The 17,813-nt window shown below is 40.2% G+C and overlaps 1 protein-coding gene across 1 annotated transcript; it reads left to right on the top strand.

The window, feature by feature from the left end:
* Positions 1-8,686: 8,686 nt before the first annotated feature.
* LOC148340311 (sodium/potassium-transporting ATPase subunit beta-233-like) lies at positions 8,687-17,599 on the top strand. Its single transcript, XM_088290135.1, has 6 exons — positions 8,687-8,900; positions 10,297-10,425; positions 13,378-13,533; positions 13,622-13,806; positions 15,115-15,198; positions 16,215-17,599. Exons 1-6 carry the CDS (start codon positions 8,810-8,812, stop codon positions 16,473-16,475), a joined length of 906 nt encoding a protein of 301 aa, XP_088146261.1. The 5' UTR covers positions 8,687-8,809; the 3' UTR covers positions 16,476-17,599.
* Positions 17,600-17,813: the final 214 nt, after the last annotated feature.

Raw genomic sequence — 17,813 nt, 5'->3', positions numbered from 1 at the left:
GGAATTGATTGTACTGCAGTCACAAGTAATGAGATACACCAAGACAATTTTGGCTTTTCAAAGACAACAATGCTCATTTTCCACTGCATGAACTGCAAATTGTATCACATTGTATGGATTGTATAGCAGACTAAGACAGAACGTACAGCGCAGACACCTTTTGTGAAGACTTTAGCTCTCGGGAAGAGAGAAAGTGAAAGAAGTAGGTTATTGCTTAATCCCCAACCGAAGGAAAAGCTCCTCTGGGTGGGACAGTACTTTTCCATCATTGGTGTCATCTGGAGGACAAAGTCTGCTTTTGATGAAAAAACTCCCCGAAATCTGAGTCACTGTGCTCTCTCTCGCTTTCTTTTCCTCTCTCTATCTCTCTGCACATTCTGCCTCGTACTGTATGTGGAATTATTTTGTTGCCACTGATAACACATTTTGCCAGACATGTTGACAAAAGACTGTGTGTGCGTGTGCGTGTGTGTGCGTGTGCGTGTGCGTGTGATTGACAAGATTGCAACAATGAGCCTGCAAAAAAATCAGAGTTCAGTTGAAGGAGATTCCCTTGAAGGACGTTGCACTTGCCGCAGCGTCTCTATTTCCTGGTTCACCACTCAGGTGATCCACAGAGAAGACGAGGAGGCGGAGTTTATTGCAGCTCCTCTTTTGGGGGGTGGGAGGAGGATGTACTGTACAGTAATGCAAAGAGGAAGCTGCATTACTGTAGTCATGTGGGAAGATGACCGATGTCTGCCGCAGAGGTTATTGAGGGCCTCAGCCCCCATCAAAAGACAATTGCAGGTGGGGCAATCAAGACAAGGTCGTACGGATGGAAGCAGGAAGTAGTCATAAGCAAGCGGGACCAGACACTGAGGCGTGATAGGAAATGGTGCAGAGCGGCCGCAAGGGCAAGGTGACTCCTCTATTGGACACAACTTGAAAAACTTGCATTATGTAAGCATGGTCATTGGCTACCATGCATTCAAGCAACAACTATGAAAAAAACAATATTATTTGATTTATTTTTTTTATTGTGGAATAACACAATAGGAAATTTTCACTTTCTATATACCATTATCCTTTTATCACTTCTAGTAAATTAGATGTTAATAGGAATTTTACCTCACTAAAAATAAAGAAAGGATGCAGAATGCTGTTCTCTCAGTGATTGTCGCCATCATGGTTTAGAGGGCAACAAGACTGGTGAAGGGCAGGTCAGTGAGATCCTTTAAAACACACACTCACATTTGCTCGACACTAAATGCAATTGGCTCACGAGTCATATCCACAACACAAATCTTTTACCTTTATTTCTCCGATTCGACAATTTCAGATTTGGGTCGTGTTTTCTTGATAGTGTATGAGACACAAACCTGATTTACAGCATCACTCTAACAATCTGTTAATGGTTGTGTGACTTATATTGCTGCGGTCACAGGGGGCGAGCCCGGTGACCTTCATGATGAGGCTTTGGAGTTATTATGGGGAAAAGAGGTGACGCTTTTCGAGTTCATTTCATGGAGACGTCTATTAAAGATGACGTCACGTCTTTGCCCCTCATAATAAATGAACCGTCTGAGTGGCATTTACTCCCGTCACTGCAAATGTCCACTTTATGCTTCATGTTTCAAGTGAGATTTAATTAAAGCTCAATCTAAAACCAATGTTGTTACTACAGCTTTGCTGATTCACGGACAAGTGTCCGTAGTCTTCCACAAGCACTTTGTTCCAGCTGTATATCATGTCGCACTTGGCAACAAAATCAGAATTAAGATGCATTATGAACAAAGCCTTAGTGGTTGGAGTGGGCCTTGCAATAACTCGGAATTTATTGTGAATGAAGGCACTCAAGTTTTTATATAAATTAGTAGTAGGGGAGGGGACGGCTCATGCCAGACACCCAAGGTGTCCCTAGGACACCCTAACCCTAACCCTAACCCACTCACTTTAGCCACGCCCCCAACAAAAATCAGGAAGCCTGAACTGGTCAAAACAGTTTAATGCTATATCTCCACAATTCAGCACTGTGTTGTTCTTTTTCATCGTTTTTTTTAATAATGATCATAAAATAAGTATCATGTATTCAGAAACAAATCTCTTAATTCCCCTTTACATGGTCTTTGCAAGAAAATGTCTTTTTCCAAACTCATATGAGCTGCCAACTGTCCCAGTGGTGTTCCAAAATGCTGAACTGTTTCCTTGAGAAGGTTGTTTCCTCTTTGTTTCTAAGTTTCATAATCTCTATTGTGGGACTCTGTAACACTCCAAATGTGTCCAGTTCAGAATTGCCAGAGTATATTTCAGTGGCTTGGCTCATCTATCTCTCTCAAATATTAACCATCACATGAATTATTGGAAGGATTGAGGGCTAAACTTTGGACTGGTGTAAGTGGCTGCTAAATGTGAGTGAGATGTAGATTAATTTGTAACCAAATGTTTCGCAAGAGCGTCCGTTTCAACCCCTAGGAGGGTTTGCCAGCCAAGATTCAAGGAGTTCTGATAACTTGCAAGCCACTCCAAGACGGAAGCAAGAACAATGAATGTTTAATGGAGGGGGTGTTTATTACGCTAAGGACACCAGGTCGTTAATATTAACTATTGCAGCAATTTTTTAATTTGGATTCAGTGGTTACAATCCAAAGGGTGGAGTTTTGACGAAATGCCAGTTTGGGGAAGTTAAAAATCAATAGAAATCACCACTTCTTTGTTTGCCTTTGCTGCCTTATTTTTCATCAATTTGCTTTTTCATAACAATTCCCGTGACAACAAAGTGTTGGGAAGTCAGCCCAGGAATTCCTTCACAGCTGGCCCATCCACTCTCTTGACTTAATTACTTCCAAATGTGTGTTGAATTATTTTTTGGGCCAATCAGATTTCAGTCGCTATGTGCTGCCAAGTCAAGCTAAAATAAACAGGGCCATCAGAATGAGTCGTGCTGTTTAATGTTTTAGCAATGAGACTTTTACTTTAACAATCAGATTTCAAATTGTTCTTCAATAACGTCAGCATTTTTCCGTCCCCTGGTTGGCTGGTCAGAGCAAAACTGTTACAGCCAATTTCGACCGGCAAAACATATCCGTAGTGACTTGCAGACATTAACAGTTTTGGACAATTTAATTTTCAGATGTCAAATACTCAAGGCCTCACTTTAATCTCAATGATACCTACAATGAAATAAAAAAAAGAGGAACACCCTGTGGTGATGGTTTCTATCATTGCGGTGTGATGTTGATGGTATTATGAGGTGGACTAAGTCGAGTAAGTCCCCATTGAAGGTCCTGGTACCAAAGGCACTGACTTTGGATGAGAGACCGAGGTCGTCATGGACTTGTCTCCAGGCAAGAAATCACTTCATGTGTTTGTTTTTAGTGGTTTGTTTGTTGCTTTGCCACTATTGTAAATGTAATCTTCACACAAGGTCATGTGGAGGCTAATTTTCATACAGACAAAGATGACGACATTCTGTCATCATTTTTTTTTTGTAGTAGTAGCGTTAGCAAACATCAGGAAGTTACAGCTTTCCTATCAGGTCTCCCGTCGATAGTGCTATCTGTCAATCACTGAAAACAAAATTGCAATTCATGCTTGTTTTAAACGTTTGACACTTTTTAGTGCAAGGTTGAAGAAGTGAAATGTAGCCAAACATATTCTTTTAAAACTTTACACATTAACTAAGTTCCTTTGAGAGGTGGCATTTAAGCTTGCTATAATGAACCTGTCAATAATTGACCTCTGGCATTATGTGGTGGCCTTGGCTTGCGAAAAGTCAATGGATATTTCTATATAGTATGCCGCCCAAAAACTGCGTCAGAAACCTAGACAATAAGTTTTTGCACCCTGATAGAGGTTTGCCGTTAGTTTGGTAAGGTTCATCTGCAGGACTTGTCACATACAGATTCTGTGACAGAATTTAAGCGTGGAGTCATGTAATGTCATATAAAATAAGACTCTCAGTTAATGGCAAATGAAGAACTCTGAGCACTTTGGACTTTGAATACATTTAAATGGATGGCAAAAACTGGCTCCAAACGCACTCAATAGAGCACAGCTCTCTGGTGAAATCAAACATTCTGCATCATATAATCCGCCTTGATGAGATTAGATCATTGCAGTAGTCACACATAATGTCCAAAACTTTAATTAACAGGATCGTGTGTGGAAGTGGACCACCACTTCCCAAGGTTTGATGGACGTAATATTGCTTATGAACTAAGAAGAAAGCCCAACTTATTTTTTTCTGTAAATACATTCACCAAATTTCTGCAAGATATCTAAAGAGGTTAGCCTACATGACGTACTTTCCTTTCAGGAAATGACTCCTCACTGCACCTCCTTCTTTCTGGCCTAGCAGACAGCCACAGATCACGTGCACTTTCATATGCAAGCACATCCAAACTTCTACTTTGCATAATGTGCTGACAACTTGCTGCTTTTCGCTTGAGGAACATTTTCCCACCAATGATGTTCAACACTAAGGCCATACTTAGCGTTAATGTTTTTGAGGGTACTTTTTTTTTTCCAATGAAGGTTCCCTCCACTTCACGAGCAGTTCACATTTGCTATTATGGTTCTCAATCACCCATATAGACCCAGTGGCCACTATTAGTACATCCACTCAATCGATGAAGATTCCATTCAGACCACACATTCCTCATTTACACAGAAAAGAATGTTCACTTTTGAGTGGCATCGTCAAAGGGGGGATTCAATTCACCGTTTATTTTTTCAGCTGTAATTTGCCATGATGTACAGTAGAACTCAGTCGCTACTGAGAAATGTTCAAAATATTGCCTCATCTTCAACACTGCATATTCAGTACAAGGTCACGGGATGGTGCTTGAGTCTATCCTAGCTGACTTTGGACGAAAGGCGGACTACAATCTGAACTGGTCGTCAGCCAGTCGCAGGCCAAACAGGCACCGTCACTGAGCGGGAAACAATCCCACGTTGCCCGCACGCAACTCACCGACTCTGCTTCTAATATGTTGGATTCATTATTTTTACATGACATGAGGCAAATATGAAATGGTGTGCCAGACAAAACCGCTTGTCCCCTCTCGCATACTTGAAACACAAACTAGTAAAGCACGTATTTAAACATACTTAAAGTAAAGTACTCCTTAGTGCCTCATCTCACACATTCGCTATCAAGAATCTCACATCACTTTGAGAAAACAAAAATAGGAAAACTCTCTTGCAATACAATCCTCCAAACCAAGCATGAGAACATAACTCTCACTCCTAGATGAAGTTTACTTATAAACTGACACGTCGGGCAAAAGACAAATTAAACATTGTGTATTTAAACAACAACATTTTCAACCAAAGCATATGATGATGTAAGTATGCTAGCTTAATGCTACCATATAATGTGAAAAGTCTTAGCATCAATGTTTGTGAAACCTTCAAACAACTGACACTAACATAGCAGTAACATACAAACAGCATTCAACTTTGCTCACATGAATAATTCTCTCTGCCCTATGGGAACAATGACTATTACAGGAGTTTAATTGGGGACCTTCTTCTTCTATTAAGCTGTACTCATATCTAGTATGGTAGAGTAGCCTACTTTAAAACTCCATTAAAAAACTGATAATGAAATGGTTTAAGTGGGAAGCCTTTGAGGAACATTGGGCGTGTGGGCCTCAAACTTACCAAATGACTTGCTCGCACCTATGTGGCACGATTACATCCCCCACCCACAACACCCACACACCCCGCTTACACACAAACCCTCACGCAATGCTTGTTTATTATGTACACAAGCAGAGAAAAGCTGGTAGTTGGCAGGTTACCATTGCTCGTTCCAATGTCTGGAGATTGAGCCAGTTTGTCCTCTCAAGAACACCAGATAAAGGTGGACATTTCTTGTCCTTGTTTAAATAGAAAGGCTCAAAAACGTATTAACGGGTACTATTTTTATTAGTTGTGTGCATGTTCATGGGTCTCGTGCATCCATACTGCCATCCCACATGCCGTATTTTGAAGGGCAAAGGGACAAGTAGTCAAGGTGGTTTGAATGCCACGACCAGGACCGATGAAACACTGAACTTCTTGAGCAGGCGTTCATGCAAAGCCATGCAAAGTCAATGCAATTCAGCATCAACAAAAGTTTAATTTAGCAGATGCTTGAGAGAATGTGAAATTTTTACCTAGATTTACTACTAGCGACTTCAGGTTGTTCAAAAGTTTCAAGTGGAAGATTTTGATGTTAGGGTTAAGGTCACAACACTCGTTGGAGCACTTTGGATGACACAAAAACGGTGGCTTCAAGCTTTTGCAATTGTTGAGTTCCAGTACCGTCCGTTAAACAAATTTTCCCTGAACGCTTGCTCTAAAAATTTGGTGTTTTCATTCAACTTGGTGGCTGGTCAGGGACTGAAAAATGTGGCTGTGTCAAAGGTTATTTTAGTGCAGTACATGCTGCAGTGCTGCATTTGACACATTTGAACATAATTTGCTGCTCGACCGACTGGAGCAGTGGGTGGGACTGATTGGCACTGTGTTGAATTGGTTCAAATCTTACTTGCAAAATAGGGTCTACTTTTTCTAGTTGTCATGAGTCCGAGCAAACAAAAATCGCATGCGAGGTTCCACAGGGGTCCATTCTTGAACCACTTCTATTTTATATCTTACATCTTCGTTTTTAATCTCCATTTGCACACTGTCTTTTAATTTATTTTGGCTTATACTTGGTCTTAATCATTTTAATGTAATTAGTTTAGTCAATTTTATTGTGATTTTTGCAATTTCTAAATATTATGTTTCTCTTTCTGTAATGCTCGTAATGTTTTACGCAAATCACCTTGAATGTTCTATACAAAAAAAAAAAATTGCCATGCGTTTCAGGTAGATAAATAATGGACCCCCTGAATCATGCCTATTCTAATACATATAATATGAGGAATGCAGAGAATATAGACGAGACAAGTGCGCTTGTCCTTGACGTGATATTTAAAGGTCGGTACCACCAGCTAGGCCAAGCCTGTCTTACACATCCATGTTTACATTTAAACAAGCAGCCGAAGCGCATTGCTAAGCGATTTCACACATGCGTGAACCAGCACACACATCACACACTGCAGTGCGGGGCTTCCAGACAAGAATGTGAAGGTGTCCCTCCCTGTGTGTTTGTGAATGTACGATGGGAATGATTTTGTGTTTCGTGGTGATTCTTTATAGGTTTTGCATTCCTTATGGAAATTTTAAGGGACACTAACACATTTTAAAATGAAATAATTTAAACATGTTTATATTTTGTTAACCAGTTGAATTAAAGATCATTGCTAGGGCATGTTAAATTTTGTCTTGTCAGGAGTTTTCTACAGTAGCGTAACCAAATGCTTCATCACTGCACTAGTAGAATTTTCATTTAGCAGTAATTTTCTTGGTTATTTACATTTCTGTGCACTTTGACTCCTCTTTATTTCTCAAATAGAAAGTATAGTTTTAGTAAAATATCATAAAAAAGATGTTCATAATTACTAGTAATTAATATTAAGGTGATATGTTGAACACATTTAAAGACTTAAAAAAAAGGACAATGACTAAATAAGGATTAAAAAAAAGAAAATAGAAAAGAAGTCAAAGCTACTACAGGACATTAAATTTATTATTTATTTATTAAATTATATATTAATTTATGTATGGTCGAATGTTCCATCAGCAATCCCACAAAAGTAACAATAACTGTACACGTCTAAAAATTTGAGTTTAATAAAGAGTTTGCTGAATGCTGAATATATTTTCTCTTATTGTTGAGTTGCAAAGGTGCTATTTGATTTGATCAGATCAAACCGAATAAAGTTAGAATTTCATTCACTAATATTTTCTTCCTGGGGAAAAAGCGTTAAGTTGAAACGCAGCATGCAATGTTGCTTTGTGATTTACAAGCGTACAAAATGTGTCAATTCCTCATTATAAAGTGTGTTATAACTTATTTCTTAAGTCTCGACATTCCAACTTAAAATAAGTGAAAACAATTTTGTTCCGGGGCTGGAACAAATTATTTTTACTTCTATTCGTTGAAAATAGGAAACATTGCTGTGGTTGGCAACAGAGTCTTAGAGTGAATTAAGTTTGTTAGCTGAGGTTCCACTATACTTTTCATACCTCTGAATAATTTAATTAGCTGTTGACTGTTTCGTCATTTACAAAGAGATAGTGAGAGATGAATAAAGAGAGACATTTCATTCAGCTTTTCTTAAATTATACAAAATGTATAAAAGTACCGATTGTTCAATATACTTTAATTTCTGTTCATTGAACACTGGGACGGGCATTACAATACGTTAATAAGGGATTTGATGAAACATGCTTGTAACTTGTAAAACGTTGTGACAAAGTGAAGGAAAATGGACAAAATGAAAAGAAAAAATCAATTAGCAGGGATGTGAAGTAAACACACTTTATTTGCTTTAGCGGAGCACCCAAAAATTATGTATCCGTGAATTTCACAAGTAAAGGTTAGGTAATTTAGAAGCCAGAGATTATATGCATGTTTTCGGTTGTTTTTTTTCCAATATTATTCCAGAAAATGTCCTGACTCCATAGGTTGCCTGTACTTCTTCATGACGTCACCTACGCACGCTTTCCCTGCTCACCGATTGGCCCGCAGTGTTCCGCCTCCTCTCGTAGGTAAACCTTGGGGCGTTCGAGGGGGGCGGGACCCTCCGCAACCGGACTCTTTATATTTGGTTGCCTTCCAGCAAGCCCGTGCTGGGTGTCTCTGCTTCGGCTAGCAGTTGGTCTAAATTCCGGGAACCAAAAAGAACAGGCATAACGGGAAGTTAAGAAAAAATAAGAAAACCGAAAAAAAATGCCCCCGAAAACAGACGATGGCGGATGGAAGAAATTTCTGTGGGATTCCGAGAAAGGAGAACTGCTCGGTCGCACTGGAGGCAGTTGGTGTAAGTATGAGCCGCCTCGTGCTTTCTTGCCACCTGTTTGATTTTGCCGTGCTGCGTTCATGAACTAACCGTTCCGTTATGCCGCTCTCGATAGTTTATTTAACCGCAAAGGTGATCTGGAAGCAGCAGCGTGCGATAGCGAGAAAGCGCTTCGGAATTCCAACCCCTGCTTTTTTTCTTTTTTTTTTCGAACGGACTGGCCACCGTAAGGGTTAAAAATGCATCACAATCCAAGGTGAGTCAAGGTGATATGGCCTTGCTCCAAAGTGGCGTGGATTGGAGGGAGGACTATCGATCCGTATCGTGTTCCTCCGATCAGATGTCAGTGTAATCTTAACGGACAATACCACTGATTAACTAAGGCTTCGACCTTCTCGAGTTTCTCGTGAGGCGCTAGTGCGCATGTCCTTGCAGCGCCTCTCAATGTCACAAGTACTGTGCTGTGCAGCAGAGTACACTAGTAATGGTCAGCGTATGCAAAGAGGAGAAGAATGTCTCATGTTTGACCTTCTGGGCGCGTATTTAAAAATGCTGAAGCATCACAAACTGCTGCGGGGGGTTGCCAGGATATTACAGGAAAGAAAATCCCATTTTGCACAGTTGATATGAATAATAAGCCATCAGATAAAGCCGTGATAGCCTATTTGTAATATTAGTGGTGTCTGTTATTTTAATATAGATGCGTATCTCAGCATGATGCAGTTCAGATTTACATCTCTGTAAACAACCACAAGAAATAGTAGACGTTGCAAAACACCTTTATATCATTGTCAGAATGCATGCTTTTGTGGTTACTGTATCTTCATGCTAAAGCTCATTTGAGATAAGCCCACCCGCGGTATCGTGAAACAGTCATCAAAGAAGTAATATGTGATTTATTAATGGAGTCTGACTGCCTTGCCCTTTTTGACATTGCTTCCTGCAGCCTAATTTCAAAGTCAGCTAGCTGCAGTGTGACCTCTGGATTTACCTCATTTTGCATCCTTCGTAATAGGATTTTTTTTTGCCCACCTGCAATACCTCTCATGAAGGGGATGACCAGGATGCAGGTGCCTGTGTTAGCAACCCTCGTATTTTATGCTGAGGCGTCACAATTGAATTCTGTTGAATCTCTATGGTTGTATGGTTTTATGAATAATGCTGAGGCATGGCTGTGTTTGAATTGCCTCAGCATTTGTATCTGTGATGTTACAGATTGCAGTGAGCAGAAGCGGCTTAAAGTCATTCTTGCCAGACTAGTTTATTGTCTTAAGGGGATTTTTGGGGATTTGGACCCTGCAAATAATTAAAATACCAAAGTTGTTAATTAGTGTGTGTGCTTTTTTTTTTTTACCTTGCTGTGAACTTGAGGATTTGCCGCGGTGACCCCTCCCTCCCTCTCCTCTCCTCCCTGCAGTCAAAATCCTGGTCTTCTACATCATCTTCTATGGCTGCTTGGCCGGCATCTTCATCGGCACCATCCAGGCCATGTTACTCACCCTGAGCAACTACAAGCCCACATGGCAGGACCGAGTCGCACCTCCCGGTAAATCTATGTTCTGTTTGTTAGGGCTGCCGGCTTTTGTAGAGTACAGTGGAACCTTGATGTGAAAAGACTTGAAGTGAAGTTTGAGAATAACTATTCTATCCTCCCAGAGGGTGCCGTGTGCAATTAATGTACTGCAATTACTTTAAAACTAAATATCAATCAAAAATAATTACACATAACTAAACCATATAACTTACAGAAGTCCTCAAGTTGAAAGCTCAAACATAATGCAAAACGCAATACATGGGCTAACAAAACTAGCTTTGGTCGCGCAGTTGTTGCAAACCTGTAATATATATGAACTGAACTGTGCAGCTACATGGACATGGTTCATAGCAATACCCACATTCATATATTCTTTCAGTTCTGCGAAATGTGACCATTATTACGGAATTATTGTTAACAGTATTCTTCGTGTTCCATCATCAGATTTATTTGGTTGGATAGTCTCTGTATTACTGCCCCCAGTGGCCAAGGCACACAGACCAGAAGCGACAATACAATGTCTACTAAGTAAAAGCCAAAATGTTTAGTTCTTAACATTATATTTAATTATGTTTTACTGCATGTTTTTATCCTGTGTAATCCTATGGTGTTGTTTTTATTATTGAAAAAAAAAACACGTTTTGGGGCCTGTAACAGATTAAAGGCTTTTCCATTCATTTCAATGGGGAAGGTTGATTTGAGTTACAAGCACTGTCACAATCGAATCAAACAAGTAGTGCAAGGTACCACTGTATAGTGTTTTCACACTAGCACACCTTACATTAGCTTAAATCAAAGTTCAGTTGGACAGGTCGAACTAACAGGTTTTGGACCAAATCTGCAAAAGGGGGTCTAATGCCGTGAGAGCAGGGTTGGGCAACTCTGGTCCTCGTCCCCTTGAGGACCAAAGTTGTCCACCCTTGCTTTGGAACATTTGGTGCGCTGAATTGTCTGTGTAGTAGTAGGCCTCACTAGTAAGACAATTCAGTACACTAGTAGAATGACACACAATATTAGAATGATGTCCTAGTGGGGCAGAAATGTGCACTCTTTGACAGCTGCGTGCTACTACCATATTTTTCGGAACCTAAGTCACACATTTTTCATATATTAGCTGGTCCTGTGACTTATACTGTAGAGAGGGAAAAAAATGTAATTTCACAAACAGCCACGAGAGGGCACTCTCGTCTTATGCACCGTTATCTCCAACTCTTTACAACAACAACTAAGAACGATTGAACACAACTGGACCTCAAAAGAATCATATTCTGTAGAGTGAATGAGAAACTTGTTCGGGCCTGGCGAAAATGAATGACACTGAAAGCTGGTGGAACGGGTTCACCAGTGGGTCAATGAACAATGTGCTGTGTTGTCAACAGTGCAGTTACAGTACGTTTTCACGCACAGTTCGTTGCCAAGGCGATGAGCAGAAAGGACTTTGCGTGAGGACCTTCTTGGCGCTTCCGCTTCATGCAACACAACAAACTCTTTAGCGGAGCACGGACAGCGATGTCCCAAAAACATTAACATGAACACTGGACAGCGTTTCTGTTCATGTTTAGATTTTTTGTCGCTAAATAACCTTCATCGTGTTAGCATATCTTAAACCTAGTCAGCCGGTTCGTTATTCTTCATCAATGTTATAACTTGGATGAATTTTCATTTTTTGATAGTGTTTTATGAAAAAGAATTACCCGCAAAACATTGCGACTTATACGCCAGTGCGACTTATGTATATTTTTTTTTAAACGCATTATGCGTTTTTGGGCTCGTTCGACTTAGACTCCCGAGCGACTTGTAGTCCAGAAAATGTGGTCGTACTAATAATGATGGTATAAAATTGTACTTGTTAACAACTTAACATCTATCACTTCTTTATTAGTACAAATGCACAGGTTTGTCTCACCAGTGACATGCAGTTATTGTTCTAGTGCACAGAAATGTCATACAATAGTGGAAGGCAGTATGTGGGGGGGGGCATGGCCGCCGTCCTCACCAGTAAGACAATTCGACGCACTTGTAAAGGGACTCAAACTGCGCCATAGATGACAGCTGTGTGCTACTAGTGCTAATTGTAAAGTTACAAAATTGTACTAGTTAACATATTGCACTTCACTTGTGCTTGTAGCGCATAGATTTCAAGTAAAGCACAATTTTGCCTTACTAGTAACACATACCTGTCCAAAGAAAAGAACTTGAAAACTAGACTTGTTGTTATCGAGACTTCTTCTAGTGTCTAGTCATTCAACTAGTGCTCGGAATTGTCTTCCGAATGAGGACCGCAGAATTAAGCAACGGATTTTTATTATTAATGTTGTAAGAAAAATTTCAAACAGTTCCTTAATGCTATTATGTATTTCAATGCTATATCAGTTGTCCAGGTGACACTTACTCTTTCTGTAAAAACTAGCTTGGTTTAACCTTCAAAGCGTCACTATAGCAACTAGAATACATAGTATAGCAGTACACACGGGATGCATCTCTTTTGTTCATAGACGCCCATCTCCATGGAGTGATCATTTCCAAAGCAAATACAGCCCAGAGGCTGGGACTTCATCATGGAAGCAAATGATGAGCAATTGGAGCAAATCTGGGAATTTAAAGATGAAATGAAAGATGTCTTTGTCCCACGGAATGTCAGCCTGTGACAAGGAAGCTGCTAAATTGTGCAGCAATTGACAGTCACGCTGTTGTGTAGTCCTTCTTTTTCATCTATCTTACTATTGAATTCTACAGATAAGGGCTTGATGGGAAAAACAACTACTGTATATTGTGTACAGTACTAACTGATGAGAAGTAAAAAAAATGCAAATTGAAGAATTTATGACGAGTAAACAGCAAATATTAATGCAATTAACTATAAATCACAACATCAAGTGATGCACCATCCATAGTGCAAGTCAACAATGATGCACATAAACATGTGGCTAATTTGAGTCCTAATTTTGTGTTTGTACGTTGCAGGCCTCACACACACCCCGCGATCTGAAAAATCCGAAATGGCCTTTAACCCGAAAGATGTGGAGACCTATTTGCCTTACACCAAGGCCTTGAGGGATTTCCTGGGCAAGTATGATGACGAAAAGCAACTCGACCAGATGAAATTTGAGGACTGTGGAGGTATGTCAAAAAAATACAAATAAAAAAAAATAAACAAAAGACAAGCTATCCCAAATTGATTATGCGCTTGATGGACCGTCCTCTGTAGTTGATCCGATGGGTTACAAGAACCGTGGTGATTTGGAGAGTGATACTGGCGTCAGGAAGGCATGCCGCTTCTCCAGGTCCCTGCTGGGGCCTTGCTCTGGCCTGGATGAGAAAGACTTTGGCTTCGACAAAGGTCAACCCTGCATCATCGTCAAGCTCAATCGGATCGTTAACTTCCATCCTCGAGTGAGTCAAGTCTTTCAATTATTTATTATTCTAAGACTGCGTAACCCCTCACGTTAAGGGCCAAGCCATGCCGCAATTGGCAAAATAAAAAAATGATCATTATTTCAAGTTCATATTTCAACATGAGGGGTGGCATGGTACCCGACTGGTTAGCACGATGGCCTCAGAGTGCGGAGGTCGTGGGTTCGATTGCGGCTCCGCCCTTCCCATGTGCAGTTTGCATGTTCTCCCCGTGCCTGCGGGGTTTCCTCTCACATTCCAAAAACATGCAAAGCAGGTTGATCGGACTCTAAATTTCCTCTAGGTGTGAGTGTGAGCGCCGATGGTTGTTCGTCTACGTGTGCCCTGCGATTGGCTGGCAACCAGTTCAGGGTGTACCCCGCCTGCTGCCTGAAGATAGCTGGGATAGGCTCCAGCGCCCTCCTTAACCCTTGTGAGGAGAAGCGGTACAGCTGATGGATGGATTTCAACATGAGCCTCAATTAACCGCTTACAAATGACTGGATTTGTAAAAAAAAAAAAAAAAAATTTAAATTTGCTCCTCCACAATATACAAAGCTTGTCCTGGAGAGAAAGTGAGTGATTAATGCCTAAAATGTTTGAGTGGCTGTACATGCCAAAAGATGGCAGCAAAGCACTACCTTTGTCCAAATGAAGCTCCCCACCTCACATCAACGAAGTTCCTTGGCATAAAAATGCTACAGGTTGGCAGCAAACCACTACTTTTGTGTCAATGAAGCTCTCAACTCATTTCAACATAGTTTCTTTTTTCAACTACGCTCCGAGTTGTGGTAAAATACTACTTTTATTTAAATAAAGCTATTGAACTGACTTGAACATAGTTTCTTGGCAAACAAATGTCAAAAGTCGGTAGCAAAGCATTACTTTTATGTAAATAAAGCTCCTCAACTCACTTCAGCATAGTTCCTCGGCACCAGGTTGCCACGAGATCTGCATAAAAACATAACGGGATGGTTAAAAAATAATCTACAAATGGGATGTGAGGAACACTATATGTCCTAAACATGATTGTACTTTTTAATTATTATTATTATTTTTTGTTTTTTTTACATTTTGGTGAATAAAAATCAATACCTAATAGGATTTTCTTCTAGATTATTCAGAGCACAGCAAATAAAACCTGTTGCAACATTTTAGAAAGAGATAAGAGTTTGGCTCCTTAATAGACTAAATTAACTCGACGGGTTCGTTCATTCAACGCCACATCCTTATGGTCTTGTGTGGGTCCCCGGAATCTTTTCTTTAGATATAAAATGATAGCTGACTGTCTTTTCTTTTTGTGTTCAGCCTCCTCTCTCAAATGCAAGCATCCCAGAAGACGCTCATGGCAAAGTGCAGCCCAATTTGATGCCCATCTACTGCACTAATAAGGTAGTTCACACTCCAAGCCTCATCCCAGATAATCCTTGTGGGGTAATGTACTGCATGTAATGTTCTACATTTTAACATGTCTACCATACATTGCTTATATTGTCCATATTCATACCTCTCAATTGGCACCCATTGTTCCAATGTGACTGCAGGATGTGAGTATAATTAGTACATTTGTGTTCATTATTTCAATAGCTATAATTTCTTTCATGTTCCGAACTGCAGTTTGACTTTTATGCAAGCATATTATGCATATCAACAAGTTTTGGGTGTGCTATTCTATGTCTATGTTCTATGTATGTAATGTGCTTTCCAATTTGCACTCAATCATAATTACACTTTGACAACTTGGTACCTTTACTTCCGAGCTTAATTCGTTATGTGACCACACTTTGGAATGAATAGAAATGAGAATAATCTTGCGTTTTGCATTATGTGTTAGCATCAAGCTACTTTCATAAGACAATGTTATGTGGTTTGGTTCGATATGCGTGGCGTGCAACTCTTTGTTTCATGTTTAGGTTGACTATAAACTCGGCCTGGTAATAAACAGTTTGTCTCATTTTTGATGGGGTTTGCTCTGTGCCAAACTGTAAACAGCAAGCTCAGAAGAGGCAGAATGGACATAATGGTTCGGGAAAAAAAGAAAACTGTTGCAAGTCCAAATTTTGCTTGCAACGACAAGTAAAAAAAGTGACCAAGTGATGGCTTGTAATTCCAAAAGCTCATTAGTTTGGGAACTTGTAAGTGAAGGTACCACTAAATTAATTACTTATCTTACCTTGCATGCTTCATCTTAATCTTTAAAAATAAACAAAATAAAAAACATTTTATTTACATTTCAATTTCTATTATTCTGTCTCAGTCTTGTAGTTGTTTGTACATTGTTAGCTACTTCTATTCTAGTGTAGATGTGTGACTATTTCTTCTGCAATAATCACATTTCTGTTACTTGATGAGTAAAGTAGCGATTATCTACATTATGTTTCTTCCTCGTCTGTCCTTTTCCATTCCAGAGAGAGGAAGATGCAGGCAAAATCGGCGACATCAACTACTACGGCATCGGCGGTGGCTTCCCGCTGCAGTACTACCCGTACTACGGGAAGCTGCTTCACCCGCACTACCTGCAGCCGCTGGTGGCGCTTCAGTTCACCAACCTGACCAGGAACGAAGAGCTGCGCATCGAGTGCAAAGTTTACGGCGACAACATATCTTACAATGACAAGGACCGCTACCAGGGACGCTTTGATATCAAGTTCTCAATCAACAGTTTATGACCGCGACCGGAGTAGAGCACTTTCCCATCGACACACCCCTCCCCTCCGCCTTCCTTATCCCCTCCCCTTCCCTTCCCTCCTCGTTCGAACCCCCTGACATGAAGTAGACAAGTAGTCGGAGGTTAAGTCGATCGCACTTCCTTCTGGTTAGCGTTGCCGCACAATTTTAGTAGGGGGAAAAGTAGTTGTTAGGCCATGCAAGCATATTTATTCTGCTGTAAGTGACATTTTCCCACAAGCAATTTGGGGCCATTGTTCATTCACCAGTGCACAAGTGGACCGCCATCTGTTCCATCCCCCTCCCACGCTGACCATTACCTCCTCCTCCTTGTCATATCACTGCCTAGGTACCTCGCTTTTCCTTCATTTTTCCAGCGTGATGTTCCACGGCCCATAGTGATTGATTGGCTCGGACCACTCTTCTGATCTTAAATGGAAAAAGGCTGCACTCCAGGGAACTTCTTTTCTCTTTTTTTTTCTGTTGTCTTTTATCCTTAATCACGGGGGCCTTGTTTTACCTTGCCTTCATTTTGTGCTTAAATCACTTAAAGTGTGAAGGAATTTTATTAAATGCCTTTTTAATTGATCTTCTTGTGCTTTCCAGCCCGTGGGTTAGACACAATGCTGACTTGGCTTTATGTTCCTCTCCTCTGGACTCCGTCGCAATATTGTGACAAGTGTCCTCTGAATGTTTTTAGCCATCAAACATGGTGGATGAATTGTATATTTATACAGTTGTACATTTTGTTTCTGTGCAAAAATATTGTTAATGTATACATGCAATACCAAAGTGATGATCTGTAAAAGGGTCAACATTTGTTTGCCTTGCAACCTTATAGTGGCTCACTCTTGAAATGTGAGGAGCGCTTTGGGCGATGAATGTAGGCGGAACCTGGGCGCTTAAATACTGCAATGATCACAATGTTCATGCATTTCAGATAAAAAAAAATAACAGAGGGGAACTGAACCTCAGCTCTTGTGGCGTTTAGGTGATGAACCATGTTGGCAATTTAGTGTATAGGATCACATCTAAAACACTTGAACTTGTACAACCTATCATCATTTCATGCACCCTTTGCCATTTAATCTAAGATAGAAACTAATAAAATCATAATACTCCTCTCTCTTGTGGTCTCTTATATTTGATACTAAATGTCTCCCATGCTTAATCGCACCTGAACAAAGTACATATACAGTGGCTACAGGCTGCACTAGACTACACACTCCCAATTTTTCATCAGAAAAAGAAAAAATGACACACTCAATATGGACAAAATACATGCCTGCTCTTCATAAATTAAAATTTTTTAATACATTTCTCAATGCATTTAGAATTAG

This window comes from Idiotropiscis lumnitzeri, chromosome 3, assembly GCF_059441095.1.
Source record: "Idiotropiscis lumnitzeri isolate Australia: NSW breed Sydney's pygmy pipehorse chromosome 3, RoL_Ilum_1.0, whole genome shotgun sequence".
NCBI classification, from domain to species: Eukaryota; Metazoa; Chordata; class Actinopteri; order Syngnathiformes; family Syngnathidae; genus Idiotropiscis; species Idiotropiscis lumnitzeri.
This window is presented reverse-complemented; position numbering and strand designations above follow the sequence as displayed.

What these genes read in the sequence shown, in the direction of transcription:
- LOC148340311 (XM_088290135.1), top strand. Translation starts at nt 8,810, where the DNA reads ATGCCCCCGAAAACAGACGATGGCGGATGGAAGAAATTTCTGTGGGAT. An exon ending in GAAATTTGAGGACTGTGGAG is followed by an intron (nt 13,534 to 13,621) that starts GTATGTCAAAAA and finishes CGTCCTCTGTAG; the next exon opens with TTGATCCGATGGGTTACAAG. An exon ending in TCGTTAACTTCCATCCTCGA is followed by an intron (nt 13,807 to 15,114) that starts GTGAGTCAAGTC and finishes TTTTGTGTTCAG; the next exon opens with CCTCCTCTCTCAAATGCAAG.